Raw genomic sequence first — 15312 nt, forward strand, 5'->3', positions numbered from 1 at the left:
CAACACGATAATGAGAATTAGTGTTATAAAATAGCAAACCAGCTGTTTTCATGATGACACATTGTGTGGCGATACCCCGATCCCTCCCAGAATAAAGAAAGTCACAGGACACATTGCATAAGGTTAATGGGCATAAAAGGCCACAACTTTATTGATTACGGATGTAGAGAGGTATTGGCTTAGGCATTGGATCTAACCATCTATATCCGACTCCAGCCTGCTCTGCTGGCAGTCTGTGAAGGGTTAACCACCGTTGGGTGAGCCCTGCGATGCAGATCAACTAGGAACTCACCCTGGGACCCCGCTAGGGGGCGTGCCTTAGGCCCTCACCTACTATGGCTTCGGACATGGCCACGCCCCCGGACTCCTTAAGGGAGTACCCTTCAGCATTTTGGGGGAGATGATGGCAGCAACCTCCCCCCCACCTGTACCCTTTCAGAGATAATCCAATGCCTACCGCCAATCAAGCCTGAAGGGCTCGCCGCCAATACCCTCACAACCGTAACCAATACCTAATAGCATCGAGAATGTCAGCAAGCCAAACATCATTTCCCTCATTAGGGAGATGTATGGCATCATCACGGTATAGGGACGCCTCGCTGAACCTTTTTGGCTAGGTGTGAAATGGACACCTTTCTGGCCATTGCCAGATCCCAAAAACTCCCTTGATTTATTAATAGCAGCAGGGGAGAGGCAGTTGCAGCAAATGCGACTTCCAGCAGCGAGGACCAAAGGGACTTTTTAAAAAAGAAGATGGTGGGATCCTCCTGTTATGTATGCTAGGAGGTGCTGTATTTGAATGTAATGCTTTCTGGACCCTTGAGCTCCTGTGCTTTTCATGGTGCAGTACTCCAAGGGGATTTTCTTCTTTTAGTCTTGTCTTGTAGAAATAAAGGGACACTTCTTTCTGATATCTTTCTGATATCCCAACACAACACTTCCCAATCTCTCCCATTGAGTTGGTCTGATGGAATGCCTGCTTTCCATGGAATGACTGCTTTGAAGAGTCCACAAGAAGTTTCAGTCAATCTCATTCAGCACAAATGATTTTGAAATTGCAAATGACATTGCTCAATGAATGACAGACAATAACTCTGTGGTGGAACTCCTTCGTTTTCTGATTCTCTAGCAAGTAGAAAAATGAGGATCAACTATAAGGGAAACGAAAGAGTTCTGAAACCTACAAGTCAAGTTCCTATAGAACCAGTTCACTCACTCACTCACACACACACACACACACACACACACACACACAAAACCATTCAGTAATAATATTGCATTCTAGTTTAAGACAGAATTCAGCTTCTTGTTGAAGAGTTTTCTGAAAGCTTCCTTAACATCTTTGTTCCTCAGGCTGTAGATCAGAGGATTGAGCATGGGGATCACTACTGTGTAGAACACAGAAGCCCATTTGTCTTGATCCAAGGCATAGACAGAAGTGGGCCGGAGATACATGAAAATCACAGTCCCATAAAATAAAGTTACCCCTGTGAAGTGGGATCCACAGGTGGAGAAAGCTTTGAGCCTCCCTGAGGGCATTCTCAGGACAGCTGCTAAAATGAAGATGTAAGAGAGAAGGATGATTGAGAGGGAGCTCATCTCAACAAAGCCAGCAAATGCAAAAAGCAAAATCTCATTAATGTGGGTATCAGAACAAGCGATTGCCAGCAGTGGAGGGACATCACAGAAGAAATGGTTGATGAGGTTGGAATTGCAGAACTGCAGACTGAAGGTGGCTGTTGTGTGTATTATGGCATTAGTCGTGCCAGCAATGTACGATCCAAGTAGGAGCCGGATGCAGAGGGACTTGGACATGGCAGTGGAATAGAGCAGTGGGTTGCAAATGGCCACATAGCGGTCATAGGCCATCACTGCTAAAATGTAGCACTCGGCATCCACAAAGGCAGCAAAGAAGTAGAACTGGGCAGTACATTCCGGGAAGGAGATGGTCCTGCTCTCAGATAACAAGTCAGACAGCATTCTGGGAGCAATGGCAGATGAGTAGCAGATGTCACAGAAGGACAGGTGCCAGAGGAAGAAGTACATAGGATTGTGAAGGTGGGAATCAAGTGTGATCAAGATGATCATGCCTAGGTTTCCCACAACATTGACCAGATAGATGATCAGGAATACCACAAAGAATAAGACTTTCATACCTGGATCATTTGAGATGCCCTGGAGAATGAATTCGGTGACAGTGGTACTGTTTTCATTCACCATTTTTAAGAAAAGATACAGTGGTCTGGAGCAATGTAGGAAATGTGGATGGCAGGGTTGTTTTAAGTATTAATTAGTCTATGAGATGTCCAAGTTTGCTTGGGTCCCAGTTGCTCTGCGAGGCTGAGGATGACACAGCTGTGTCTTACCACGGCTTCATGTGGAGATTTTAGAAGATCCAGAGTTCCTGAGTGATGCTCCCCATTGTCTTTTCCTTAAACCTTTCTACAAGTGGGAGATATGAACTCCGAAGTTTTGATCATTGGTTAAGTCAGCATCCTACTGATCCTTGTAAACTCCTGGGTGTCTATTTATTACGCATTGAGTTTCCTACCTCTGAAAAATAATGTGATTATTACAGAGTAGGAATGGTAGAGTCCGGGAGCTCTGTCCCCAGAGGATTTCTTATCTCTGATTCCCTCATCAGGAGACATATCTTTGTAGAGCTTTCAAGGGTATAAGCATCCCATGCAATTTGCTTTCTCATTGTGTTCACTGTCATTTCCCCTCCCCTCCTGCACAAGAAATACGTGGCATCCATTTCTCTTGCTTTCTGGCAGGGTTTCTGTGACCTTAATTCAGCAGCAGGGAACAGCATAATTGTGGTTTGTCAGGGGCTCTAATGTTCCTTCCTGCACCTGACATCCCCAATGCTCTCAAGGACTGCCAGGACTCTGAAGAGTGTGGAATGCAGGCAGATGACCAGTGCAGTAATCCAGACCATTGATTTATGGGTCCTGACACTGCCCACAAGGCAGGAGCCAGGGGAGATGGGGGAGTCAGGACAGACTGGGATGGAGGAAGGCACACCAGATGGGGCAGCAGCGGAAGAGGCTCTTCACCTTTGGTGCCGCTAGAAGGTGGAGGGGTGGAGTTTCCCTGTTGCTGCAACTGCTCCACAAGTCCCTGACTCATGGGTGCTGGGGCCCTGGGTGCCTGACCATCCACAAAAATCCCCATGAAGTGTCCAGGCAACCACAAATTTTGGTGCTAGTGCCATGCTGGCACTCCTGCCCAGACCTGTAGCTGCCTAGAGGGTAGAGATGTGTGTATGTATGTATGTATGTATGTATGTATGTATGTATGTATGTGTATCTGGAGCCCTGTGGGAACTTCTGTAAGCGTTTCACTTGGCAATGAAGAGTTAACTACCAGATTTGTGCCTTCCTTATCTGAGACTGGCTGTGATGTCAGCTATGGGGCAGGTAAAAATGCAGCTTCCTGTTGAAAACAGAGTTTGCTGATGCTGCCAACCAGCAATAACTGCAAACACTGGATCCCTTTCCCACATTTTTTTGATTTCACAACACGTTGGCAAAAGAAATTGGGTTTGTAGGCATGAACGATGAATTGATCAGCAGCACTTGCACACTCCTGTGCCTTTGTTTGCATGGTTTAACTGATAAGTTGAGGTGTGAGAGATCTGTTTTTTTTATCTCCATTCCAGTGAGCATGCCCTGCCTAGCATCAAAAATGCTCTGTCACAGGTCAGAACCAGCCAGGAAGCCCCTGGTAGTGGCTATACCAACAAGGCCTCTCCTGCTGATTGCAGGGTCCAAAAGAGTTGTTAATGGTGGAGGAAGGTGCTCTTTTAGGGACTTGGGTCCCAAGCAACTTAGGGCTTTATATGCTTCGTCAAACATACCTTCTCTAACACACTCTTGTGGAACAGTTGCCCTATGCAATGAATTTTTATCGAGAATTGGGATGGGGGAATCTGTGGCCCTCTGGATGTTATTGGACTACAACTCCCATTGTCCCTGATCATGCTGGCTGGAGTCCAGCTACTGTACATCTAGAGGGCCACAGGACATTGAATTTCTGCTTCTTCACACATCAGCACTGATGTAATAGCCACCAACACCCAGAACAAATAACCCATTGCAATAACAAAGGCCAGTTTTATCATATACTTTCTAATTTTTTATCATTATGAAACAGGAAACATATAATTTTAAAAGAAATTGTTATATTCATATTTATTTTCAAATTACATTATAACAGGCATAAGCAAACTCAGCCCTCCAGATGTTTTGGAACTACAACTCCCACCATCCCTGACCACTGGTCCTGTTAACTAGGGATGATGGGAGTTGTAGTCCCAAAACATCTGGAGGGCCAAGTTTGCCTACGCCTGAATTAGAACATCTCAACTAAATATTTTGGGTATAGTGAGGAATGAACTTTGTTATGCTCATAGACGTTCTATATGAGAGCAATACATCGATCCAGGATATACACAAGTGACTAATATTGCAATCCTATGCAGCATGCCTTATCAGAAGTAAGTCTCATTGAATTAAATGCAGCGATAAGGGAGTAATTCAGTTTGGTTAACATCTCAATGAGAACCTGCCTCTAATTTTTTCTTCCAGAAGCAATATGCAGCCCAAAGAGCAGCCATCCTTTGAAATGGGCACCTCTCTGAATTTTGCAATGCAGTCTTCCAACTAAATTATGAGTAAAAATGCATTGTATTTGGGGAAATGGACACTAAAGTGCTGATGAATTTTTGTGAGGACTTAAGTGCAAAATTGAACCTAAGTTTGGGAAACTGAAAAACTGTGGGACATTTAAAATGACAGATTTATACACCCTTAGTTAAATGAGATGCCCAGGTAAGTGGGTATAGGATGGTGGCCTAGGGTTCAAATACTTTATCAGGGAAAATGATCTAAAATGTTTGTTATCTGCAGCAATAGCCAGCCTCAAAATGGACAGAGGGAGAAAAGGAAGAATTAGTCCAACATGAATGGGTCTTATGAGTATGAAACATAGTGTCTCACAAATAATGCCTTATACAAACGAGGTTCTGAGGACACATCTACATAAAAACACATGCCAAAAGATCTTACTAATGAGTAATGATGCTAAGCTACTAGAAACAAAACTGCATGCTTCCAGTTATATTCAGTCATGCTGCCCTCCATTTCATTGCCAGTTTCTTCAGAGCATGTTTTACATCCTTGTTCCTGAGGCTGTAGATGAGAGGATTAAGCATAGGGATCACTACTGTGTAGAAAACAGAGACCACTTTGTCCCTCTCCAAAGCATAGCTGGAGCTGGGGCGTGAGTAGATGAAGAGGATGGAGCCATAGTACAAAGCAACTGCAATCAGATGGGAAGAACATGTGGAGAAGGCTTTCAGTCTCCCTTCAGTGGAGCGGATCCTCAAGATGGCAGCCAGAATGAAGGCATAGGAGGCAAGGATAAGTGCAGAGGGTGTAATTACATTAGAAGCCAAAATGAAGTACAACACAGACTGATAGCTCTTGGGCACATTGCAGGATAGCTTCACCAATGGGGGTAAGTCACAGAAGAAGTCATCGATGATGTTGCCATCACAGAAGCTCAGTGTGAAGGTTTCACTAGTGATTAAGGTGGAATTAATAAATCCACCGAGATATGAGAGGGCCACCAGTACTGTGCACAGCTTTCTGGACATGGCAGTGGCATACGACAATGGCTTGGCTATCGCCATATAACGGTCATAGGCCATGGCTGCCAGAAGGTAGCACTCGCTATAGGCAAGGGCAGCTGAGAAGAAGAACTGGGAGGCACAACCACCAAAGGAAATGCTCTTGTCTTCAGAGATGCAGTTGACCAAGATCTTTGGCGTATAGACAGAGGAATACCACAGATCCAGGAAGGAAAGGTTCCCAATGAAGAAATACATGGGCGTCTGGAGGTGAGAGCTGCTGCAGATTAGAGCAATTAATGTTATATTCCCTGCCAGGCTGGCTATATATATTATCAGAAACAGTACAAATAAGATCAGTTGCAGTTTGGGGTTTGTTGTGAAACCCAGCAGAATGAAGTCGGTCACTGTGGTGTGATTTCCTTCCTCCATGAAGCTATGTGGGATTAGCTGGTAAGGAAATTGAAGACATACACTGAAGTTCTGACATATCAGAATAGCATCAGTTCTCAATGAGCTACATCAGGCATGGGAAACCTCAAGACCTTATCTACAACACGCCCTCTCTCCATCCTACAGTCCCTCTAGAGATGAGCAAGAAATTCTATTCAGGTCTAATTTAAAGCCAAATCTATCAAATTTGCACTTTCGGAACCGAGACGCAGCTATCCTTTGAAATTTTCACTCATCCAAATTTTGCTATGCAGTTTGCCAACCAAACATTATTTACAAAAGTGCATATATTAGGGGAATGCGGATATTAAAAACATGTAATTTAGTGAAAACTGTGTATACAAATGTGTTTATTAGGAGAAATTTAAACTAAAATGCTGGTGAATTTTCATGAGGATTCTATTATTATTATTTTGCAACTTGCTGCAAAATGTGAAGAACAGAATTAAAAATGGAGGAAGCAGAGAGAACAGGCCCTTCTTGAAGACTTTGGCTTGGCTGAAATGAGTCCCTGAACTGTGATAATGCCTTTTACTTGATTGGATGGATCTCTGTTTCTCCCCCCCCCTCTCTCTCTCTCTCTCTCTCTCTCTCTCTCTCTCTCTCTCTATATATATATATATATATATTTGTGTGCACAGAAACCTCTGGTTTTTCCACAGGCAGAATGCAGCTTACTGTGCAGAGGTGTCACAGCTGCTGCTTCACCCAGTTTTGCCCTGGCCCATTGTACATCACTGACATGTGGTCCTTGGAAGCTTGCCCACATGAGGAAAGGCCACCATTGAGCTGAAAAAAGTCCCCACCTCTGAGCTAAATAGCTTGTGGTGCTCTTAGCATTTGGAAAATAAGAGATCTCTGATCTTAACAAGTCAGAGGACAACAGTGGGAAAGGATGCAGGCAATGCTCTTACACCTCCCAAATTATTCCACAGCCCTGTTACCCCATCCAATGTGCTATATAAAGATCCAACTGTCACTTATTGTTAAAAGTTTTGATTTACCTGGTCATGCCCACCATTTTATGGTTGATTGGACATTCTATGGCCTTTTAAATGTGTTTATGGGAAGTGCTATTGGTTTGCTTTTGTTTTGTTATGCATTTTGTATTCTCATTTTGCATTTTTATGTCATAAGCTGCCCTGTGGTGTTCAGATGAAGGGAGGCATACAAAGTTTAATGATGATGATGATGATGATCTCCCCCTTTGTAAAAACAGGTGTTTAGAATAGGCGTCTTTGGAACTTAAATAGAAATCCAGTAGAAAGAAATATGAAAGAGCAGCAATTAAAGCAGAAAGGACAGTTGCTTTCCATTTTAAGTGCTCCATTTCTGCTTAGGAAATATGCTTTCAAAATGGGATTTACACATGAACTCATTTTAATGGGAGTTGTATTAAAGCCATATTTATTATATTGCATTAATCATTTTTTAATCCAGTTTTATTCTTTTAAAAAATTGCTGACATATACCTAGAGGTATTTCAAGCATGCTTTTAGAAGTGCTGCCATTAGTGCCAATCTCCATTACAATTATAACCTTGAATTTAATCTGGGCACCCAAGTCTTTGAAGTGTGTTGCGTTTGATTGCCTTACCTTTCCCAGCTCAGGCAACGAGGTTTGTCATCAACCTTCTCCTCCTCGTTCTTTCCAGACAACATTTCAATGACAACAAAACAACAAGGTGCATAACATATGCTGTGAGAATTGATTCTCAAATGTGATTTGCTTGGTCAGTCAACTGATTTCTTCTGCGGGTTTTGTGCTGTACAAGCCAGTATGAAGAGAGGAGTGAAAGAGGGTTTGTGTGCTTCTTATCAAAGATGGACATCTATAGAATAAAATAAGCTGAACCTGTTAGGTGATAAAGCTCTGGAACAAGAATTAGCTCTTAATCTTGATGATACCCACTTCATAGGGCACAATATGATAGTCATGGATGATGCTGACTCCAGAAGAAAATGAGTTTATTCAATCCCTGGACTAATTTATATAAGTGCTGGAACCAGCAAGTCACCCACAACTCATTAGTGGCTTCAGAGCAGAAAATATTAATTGATATTTCCTCAGAGCATTCTATTGTCTCTTAAGGATTTTGTCCCAGTGCCTCTTTAACAACACAAAACGTCTCATGCTCTGCTGGGATTTGGTTTTATGCCTTTGGAATAACCTAATATATGGACAAGCAAATCAAGAGTCTTACTTTTCTTGTTGAGGAAACAGACTTTGAGAACCCATTGCCCAAATCTCTCTAGTGTGCATTTCTTTCTTTTGGTGCTTTCAGATATATATATTTGGAAGAGCTGGAGGAGAAAAAGAAGACAGGAAGAGAAGGAAAATAATTTAGAGGGAACATCAGGATTATTTAGGGGGAGCATCAGAATAGCTAGTCCAGACCAGAGGGGATGTTTTTGTTACTTCAATCATCACCATTATCTTGTAACTAACTGTAATGATTGGCTGCTTCATAAGATCACACACCTATTTAATTAATTAAAATAGTTTTTACAAACCTCATTTACTGCAGATCCACTTACTGAAGCCCTGAAGCCCTTGCTCCTGCATTCAGATTCAGCATCCTTGTTCTTGTCCAGGGTCCTGAACTCACTCCACTATAAAATTAGACCAGACAGTTCAGGGCCTGCCTCATATCTTCCTGTTTGAAGCACTGCTTCTATTCAGCGACAGAGACAACTATGGATTAGGGAAAATGTTTACTTGGCCTTTTTTGTCATCATTTTCAACAAAATAATTTCCTTTCTAAGCAAAACTCTTGGCTTTATATAATATTTCATTGATTCCCAAAGTTTCTCGACTGGTTTGTAAGAAACAGACCAGAAGTTCTGTTTTCTGCCTCAAAATGTTTCCCCTCATCTTTCAGAATTTTTTAAAAAATTAACCATCTCTTCTACTGATTCCATAATCACTGAAGCTGCTTCACCATATTAAAGAGAGCCAGAAGGACAAATCCTAAAATCAAAAGATTAGACAGCAGGTTGCTTGCAGTGTAAGAATTTTGCATTGTTGTTGTAGGCATATTTTAAGCTAGATGAAAAGACTTTTGGTATGGAATGAAACAAGTAGTGAAGAACAGTTTAATTAATCTATTTTTCTTTAATATTGATGATACCGTACATTCCTGCCCATCTTCAGCCAACCTCCATGCATTTGATATAATGTCTAAAAGTATAGTTACTATATGCACAATTTGTGGGTTCTAAACTTTTGACCTCAAAAGTTTCAGACATATCTATTATACCCTTTCTTTGAATATTTTTGAAGAGGAAAATAGCAGGCACCATTATGTAGATACCTGAAACTGATGAAAAGGAGACTCAGATTTGGCAGAATACTGATAATGTTGCACCTCAAGTCAAGCATGACTTCACTCAGCAGGCATAAAACCTCACTGCAGACTATTTGTAGCACAGCAAAGCATAGCTACAAGGGGGTAGAATCCAGCTGAGTCATGTGATTTGGTTGACTGTGCAAATCAGTTGTTACTTTTCACATACCAGTGTAGGAAATTCAAATACTCTCTTCCATTGGAAAATAGATTACATTATTTTATCTATTATTAACTGTATGAATATCCTTTCCTATAAATTTCAAGGCAGAGGTCAGATTGCAGAGGTTGGATAGCCAACCTCTGGCATGGGTGCTTTAGTTTAGATTCCTGCATTGCAAGGGGTTGGACTAGATTTCCCTTGGGGGTACCTTACAACTCTACAATTCAATGAGTCAATGAAGCTCTCAACTTTCATGGGGTTTTGTTCCGGGGAGTGCACCAAAAGACAAAATTGCATCTAGTCAAAACACAATGGGTTCCATGGTGAGTTGTATTGCCTGTATACTGAGATGTTATAACATAGTTCTGGGACACAATATACAGATGGAGGAATGGGAAAAACTATGAAAGAAAGAAAGAAAATTTACAGCATGTGTGGCAATTAAAGAAAACTATATGAAAATGATGTATACATGGTATCTAACTCCGGTTAAATTAGCAAAAATGTACAAAACTCAAGAAAATAAGTGTTGGAAATGTAAAGCAACAGAAGGTACATTTTTTCATATGTGGTGGGATTTCAAAATTGTTAAGATGTATTGAGAAATGATGTATAATGAAATGAAGAAGATGTTTAAAATAACCTTTGTCAAAAAACCAGAAGCTTTCCTATTAGGTATTACAGGAATGGATTTACCAAGATCACAAAAGAACTTGTTTATCTACTCAACCACAGCTGCATGAACATTATTAGCATTACATTGGAAAGAAGAAAGTGTCCCAGCAAGTTAAATTAACGGAATATGCTGAAATGGCAAAATTGACAGTGAAATTATGAGGAAGAGATGACAACGAATTTAAGGAATAATGGAAGGACTTTATTGCATATATTCAGAAGCAGTGTACAAACGTTAATACATTGGCAGGGTTTTAAGAATACTTGTCATTTATTATGAATAGATAATAAGTAATGCAAATGGTTAAAACTTTATAATGGACATGTAGTACATTGATATACAATGGAACCAAGGCAGGGAATTGGGGGGGATCTGTTTTGTTTTGTTTTTGTTTTCATTGTTTTTTGTTTTGTTATTGTTGGAAAATCAATAAAATGTTATGGGAAAAAAGAGATGTTATAACACAGTTCTGAAGAGATTTAAAAAGCTAAGATGGAAGAGAGCATATTTATTGCTCTCATTTATTCAGAAACAGATGCCTCCATTTGAGACTGACACATATTAAATTCATAGCTGTGGGTCATGTGTAGTTGAGAAGGGGGAAAATTGAGTTCTTAATACAGTTCCTAAAATGGGAGATATTGGGAAGGTATGACAATGATAGCATACAAATGTGTGTTAGAAAACCAGTTTACATTATAAATTCACTGATCTACTATGTCGTATTTAAAGTCTTCTTCATTTAGAACTCTGTCCTCCTTGTCATCAACTTCTGCACAGCCTTTTTCACATCCTTGTTCCTTAAGCTGTAAATCAGGGGGTTCAGCATGGGAAAGACTACTGTGTAGAATGTGGAAGCCCATTTGTCACGCTCCAAAGCATAGCTGGAACTGGGGCGTGAGTAAATGAAGAGGATGGAGCCATAGTATAAGGTGACAGCTGTCATGTGGGAGGCACATGTGGAGAAGGCTTTGCGCCTACCATCAGTGGAGTGGATTCTCAAGATGGCCACTAGTATAAAGGCGTAAGAGGCAAGGATGAAGGCTGAAGGGGCAATGATGTTAAAAGTCAGGAGAATGTACAGCATAGTCTGGTAATTCTCCGACACATTACAGGAAAGCTTCACCAGAGGAGGTACGTCGCAGAAGAAGTCATCAATGACATTGCCATCACAGAAGCTCAATGTGAAGGTTTCACTAGTAAGGACAGTGGCATTGATGAACCCCCCGAGATAAGAGAGGGCCACCAGTGCTGTGCACAGCTTTGTGGACATGGCAGTGGCATATGAGAGTGGCTTAGCAATGGCCACATAACGGTCATAGGCCATGGCTGCCAGAAGGTAGCACTCGCTATAGGCAAGGCCAGCTGAGAAGAAGAATTGGGAGGCACAACCACCAAAGGAAATGCTCTTGTCTTCAGAGATGCAGTTCACCAAGATCTTTGGCGTGTAGACGGAGGAATACCACAGATCCAGGAAGGAAAGGTTCCCAATGAAGAAATACATGGGTGTCTGGAGGTGAGAGCTGCTGCAGATTAGAACAATGAGTGCAATGTTCCCGGCTAGACTAGCTATATAAATGATGAGAAACACCACAAACAGTATCAGTTGCAGTTTGGGATTTGTTGTGAATCCCAAAAGGATGAATTCAGTGACTGTGGTGTGATTTCCTCCTTCCATGAATCTTCTGCCAATCATTTGCTGAAGGATCTGAAAACACACAGGACACACAGGACACTGAACACTTGGAACGGCTCATTTTCCACAATATTTTCTGACTCAGAGAGTTCACAAGGGCAATTAAAAATGGGGACGAAGGAGATTACTTGTTTAATGAGATTCTCACTTATACACACTTCAGAATTATTTTGGGCTTTAAATTTCTCACCTGGAAAAAAGTCATGTTTTTACTGTATTGGCCTGAATATAAGCCACACCCGAATATAAGACTCACTTTTAAAATTCAAGGGGGGAAAAGAAAACAAGACAATACCTGAATATAAGCCGCTCCCGTAAAATTCTGCAGGCGCTCACACCCGTTCAATTTTACCGCATGTCTGTTTCAGCAGCAATATTGTAAAAGCCCATTTTTGTAAGGTCACAAATTTAAGCCACACTTTAACTTTTCACGGTCAGGAATTTTTTTTGGGGGGGATGAGGCTTGTATTCAGGCCAATATGATAAAATACTTTTTAATCTGACACTTTTCTCAGTTTGTTCGTTTGTTTTTAAATCTGACTTTACTGTTGTTATTTTGCAAAAAAACAAAAGTCTCTGAAATATTATAGTGCAATGACTATGGCAGTTCAGAGAAATGTATTATGAATGTGCTCTAATTTCTAGAGATCAGAAAATATCATTTACAGTACAGAGAACTGACGTAGGAAGATACATACTTCTGGCTCTGTCAGTTACACGTTATGAGAGTTTGACCAGATTCATGGAAATAAATCTTTGTTCATATTAAACAGATTGTTTTAATTATATATAGGAATATATTGCAATTGGATTGAGACGGGAACCCTCAAAACACTTGCTAGGATGCAAGAATACACTATGACATTGTGTTGCAGATGCAACTTTTTTCATCAAACAGCATCAAAAGACTCAGCAATTAAATGTAAGAATATTAGTCCATTTGTGTATTCCAGACACCCCCAAATTTCAGCCCTCCAGATGTTTTGGACTACAATTCCCATCATCCCTGACCACTGGTCCTGTTAGCTAGGGATCATGGGAGTTGTAGGCCAAAACATCTGGAGGGCCAAAGTTTGGGGATGCCTGGTGTATTCTCTTTCAGTTCCAAGCGTCAATCACTCCTTCTGTCATGATTTGTGAATTAACTTTATTTAAAGGTGATGATCGTGAGCCATTAACACAATGCTAGAAGTGGATGTCGTGTCTGCACTGAGAGTCACTAGAGAGGCAAGGAGGTGCGGTGGCAGTGAGGTTTGCACAGTGCAGATGCACCCGTGAACTCAATGTGGTGCTCTGCTGGCCCATTTACAATGTACCAAGTCAGCTCCATCACACCCCTTCCCCTCTCTATCCTGGTAGGCTGCAGCAACTCATCTGGACAGATGTGTGCAGCCCTGTGTATGTCTTCTGCAGACACCTGGTGGTTCCAGATGGGGATGTTCATCCCCTGACACATCAAGACACACATGAGCAGTTCAAAGAAGGCTTGAATGCCATCCTTGTGTTTGCATCATCATCATCAGCAGCTGTATAAGTGAAAAACCTACATGCTGATCTCCCTTGATGTATTTGGCTAATCGTATTTGAGGTGGTATGGAAGTTCAGCCTAGGCTCTTTCCTCCATGGTGACTCATGTTTAGCTGCAAATCACCACCTAATGCTGCAGGCAAGACATGTGAGAACAAGATAGAGAACAGGGCAGCCGGGGGGGGGGGCTCTGTTGTTGACCCTGATGTTGGGAAAGACAGGGAGAAGGGGACGACAGAGGACGAGATGGTTGGACAGTCTACCAACATGAGTCTGACCAAACTGCGGGAAGACAGGAGTGCCTGGCGTGCTCCGTTCCATGGGGTCACGAAGAGACGGACACGACTAAACGACTAAACGACAACAAAAGCTTATCCTTTAATTGAATGGAATTTTAAAAAAATATATCTAGAGGTTTTCTGTTGTTATTCTGAAATCATAGTTATCATAATCATTCTGGCACCAAAATTATGCAACCCTTTGAACTCACCAAGCCTCATTTCCTTACCTTCTCAAGCCCATCCAGTGAGAGACCCCTTCTTGCTATTTCCAGGCTCTGCAAAGCTTTCCAAACTAGGATAAATAAAAATAGAACTAAGTTGCAGGGAAACTGGAAGCCAAATTTAGGTGTACTGGGTTATGCTCACATGGTTTTCTGTCGCTGGCCACTGATGGCCAATTAATGATAGAGAATGTCATTTTTCTCTTGGTGATAAGCTTAAAGTGTCTTCTGGCAGCACCATATGGAAGAGCTGCAAGGTTATGGAAAGTGTCTCTGTTCCGCTGCTGAGCTCTGGAACCAAGAGCTCTAGGGTCTATCTGCCCTTTTCCTTGTTGTACTAGGAAATCAATGGATATCTTTAAAGTTTTACTTTGAATATAAAAGATGGCAATTTTAATTTCCTCAGATGAAGCTGATCTCAGTGTTCTACTGTTCCATCACATCTAATAGTCCTGATTAGAAAGAGCAGGTGGATATTTATCCAGAACGTTCTGATCCCCCCCCCCAGTGCTATCAGTGGGACTGCATTTCAGAGCTCTGGTGCAATTAAAGGTTTGCATTTGGTGCCTGTTGCTCTCAGGTGGGTTGCTATATGATTAGGTAGTTGGGTAAAGATTTGTTTACTCACTAGAAGGAACAAGTGTTGTGAACATATTCCCTAGAGTTCATTAACTTGTATGTCATAGAATCATAGAATCATAGAGTTGGAAGAGACCACAAGGGCCATCCAGTCCAACCCCCGGCCAAGCAGGAAACACCATCAAAGCATCTTTCACATATGCCTGTCAAGCCTCTGCTTAAAGACCTCCAAAGAAGGAGACTCCACCACACTCCTTGGTAGCAAATTCCACTGCCGAACAGCTCTTACTGTCAGGAAGTTCTTCCTAATGTTTAGGTGGAATCTTCTTTCTTGTAGTTTGAATCCATTGCTCCGTGTCCGCTTCTCTGGAGCAACAGAAAACAACCTTTCTCCCTCCTCTAAATGACATCCTTATATATATTTGAACATGGCTATCATATCACCCCTTAACCTTCTCTTCTCCAGGCTAAACATACCCAGCTCCCTAAGCCGTTCCTCATAAGGCATCGTTCCCAGGCCTTTGACCATTTTGGTTGCCCTCTTCTGGACACGTTCCAGCTTGTCAGTATCCTTCTTGAACTGTGGTGCCCAGAATATGTCCACAGTCCACAGTCACCCATCCATCAGAATTCCATATTATCTATGAGCTTCAGTGAATATTCATGAGTTTTATATTTTTAGCTGAAATATGCACTTTCTTTTTTCTTTTTTGGTCAAATTAATTCCCTACACTT

General features: G+C 41.6%; 3 protein-coding genes across 3 annotated transcripts; all 3 read right to left on the reverse strand.

Moving 5' to 3' along the window:
• Nucleotides 1-1281: 1281 nt before the first annotated feature.
• Nucleotides 1282-2232, reverse strand: LOC118080838 (olfactory receptor 5AR1-like). Its single transcript, XM_035106765.2, has one exon. It carries the CDS (start codon nt 2218-2220, stop codon nt 1282-1284), a length of 939 nt encoding a protein of 312 aa, XP_034962656.2. The 5' UTR covers nt 2221-2232.
• Nucleotides 2233-5131: 2899 nt separating this feature from the next.
• Nucleotides 5132-6067, reverse strand: LOC132592501 (olfactory receptor 9G19-like). Its single transcript, XM_060277515.1, has one exon. It carries the CDS (start codon nt 6065-6067, stop codon nt 5132-5134), a length of 936 nt encoding a protein of 311 aa, XP_060133498.1.
• A 4948-nt stretch (nt 6068-11015) lies between these two features.
• On the reverse strand, nt 11016-11951 carry LOC118089986 (olfactory receptor 9G19-like). The gene has a single exon (XM_035125227.1). The coding sequence runs from the start codon at nt 11949-11951 to the stop codon at nt 11016-11018; it is 936 nt and encodes a 311-aa protein (XP_034981118.1).
• Between the last annotated feature and the right edge of the window lie 3361 nt (nt 11952-15312).

Source organism: Zootoca vivipara, chromosome 1 (genome assembly GCF_963506605.1).
Source record: "Zootoca vivipara chromosome 1, rZooViv1.1, whole genome shotgun sequence".
Taxonomy (NCBI): domain Eukaryota; kingdom Metazoa; phylum Chordata; class Lepidosauria; order Squamata; family Lacertidae; genus Zootoca; species Zootoca vivipara.

Bases quoted from the DNA above. Each gene is read 5' to 3' on its own strand.
- LOC118089986 (XM_035125227.1), bottom strand. From the start codon at position 11,951: ATGGAAGGAGGAAATCACACCACAGTCACTGAATTCATCCTTTTGGGA.
- LOC132592501 (XM_060277515.1), bottom strand. From the start codon at position 6,067: ATGGAGGAAGGAAATCACACCACAGTGACCGACTTCATTCTGCTGGGT.
- LOC118080838 (XM_035106765.2), bottom strand. From the start codon at position 2,220: ATGGTGAATGAAAACAGTACCACTGTCACCGAATTCATTCTCCAGGGC.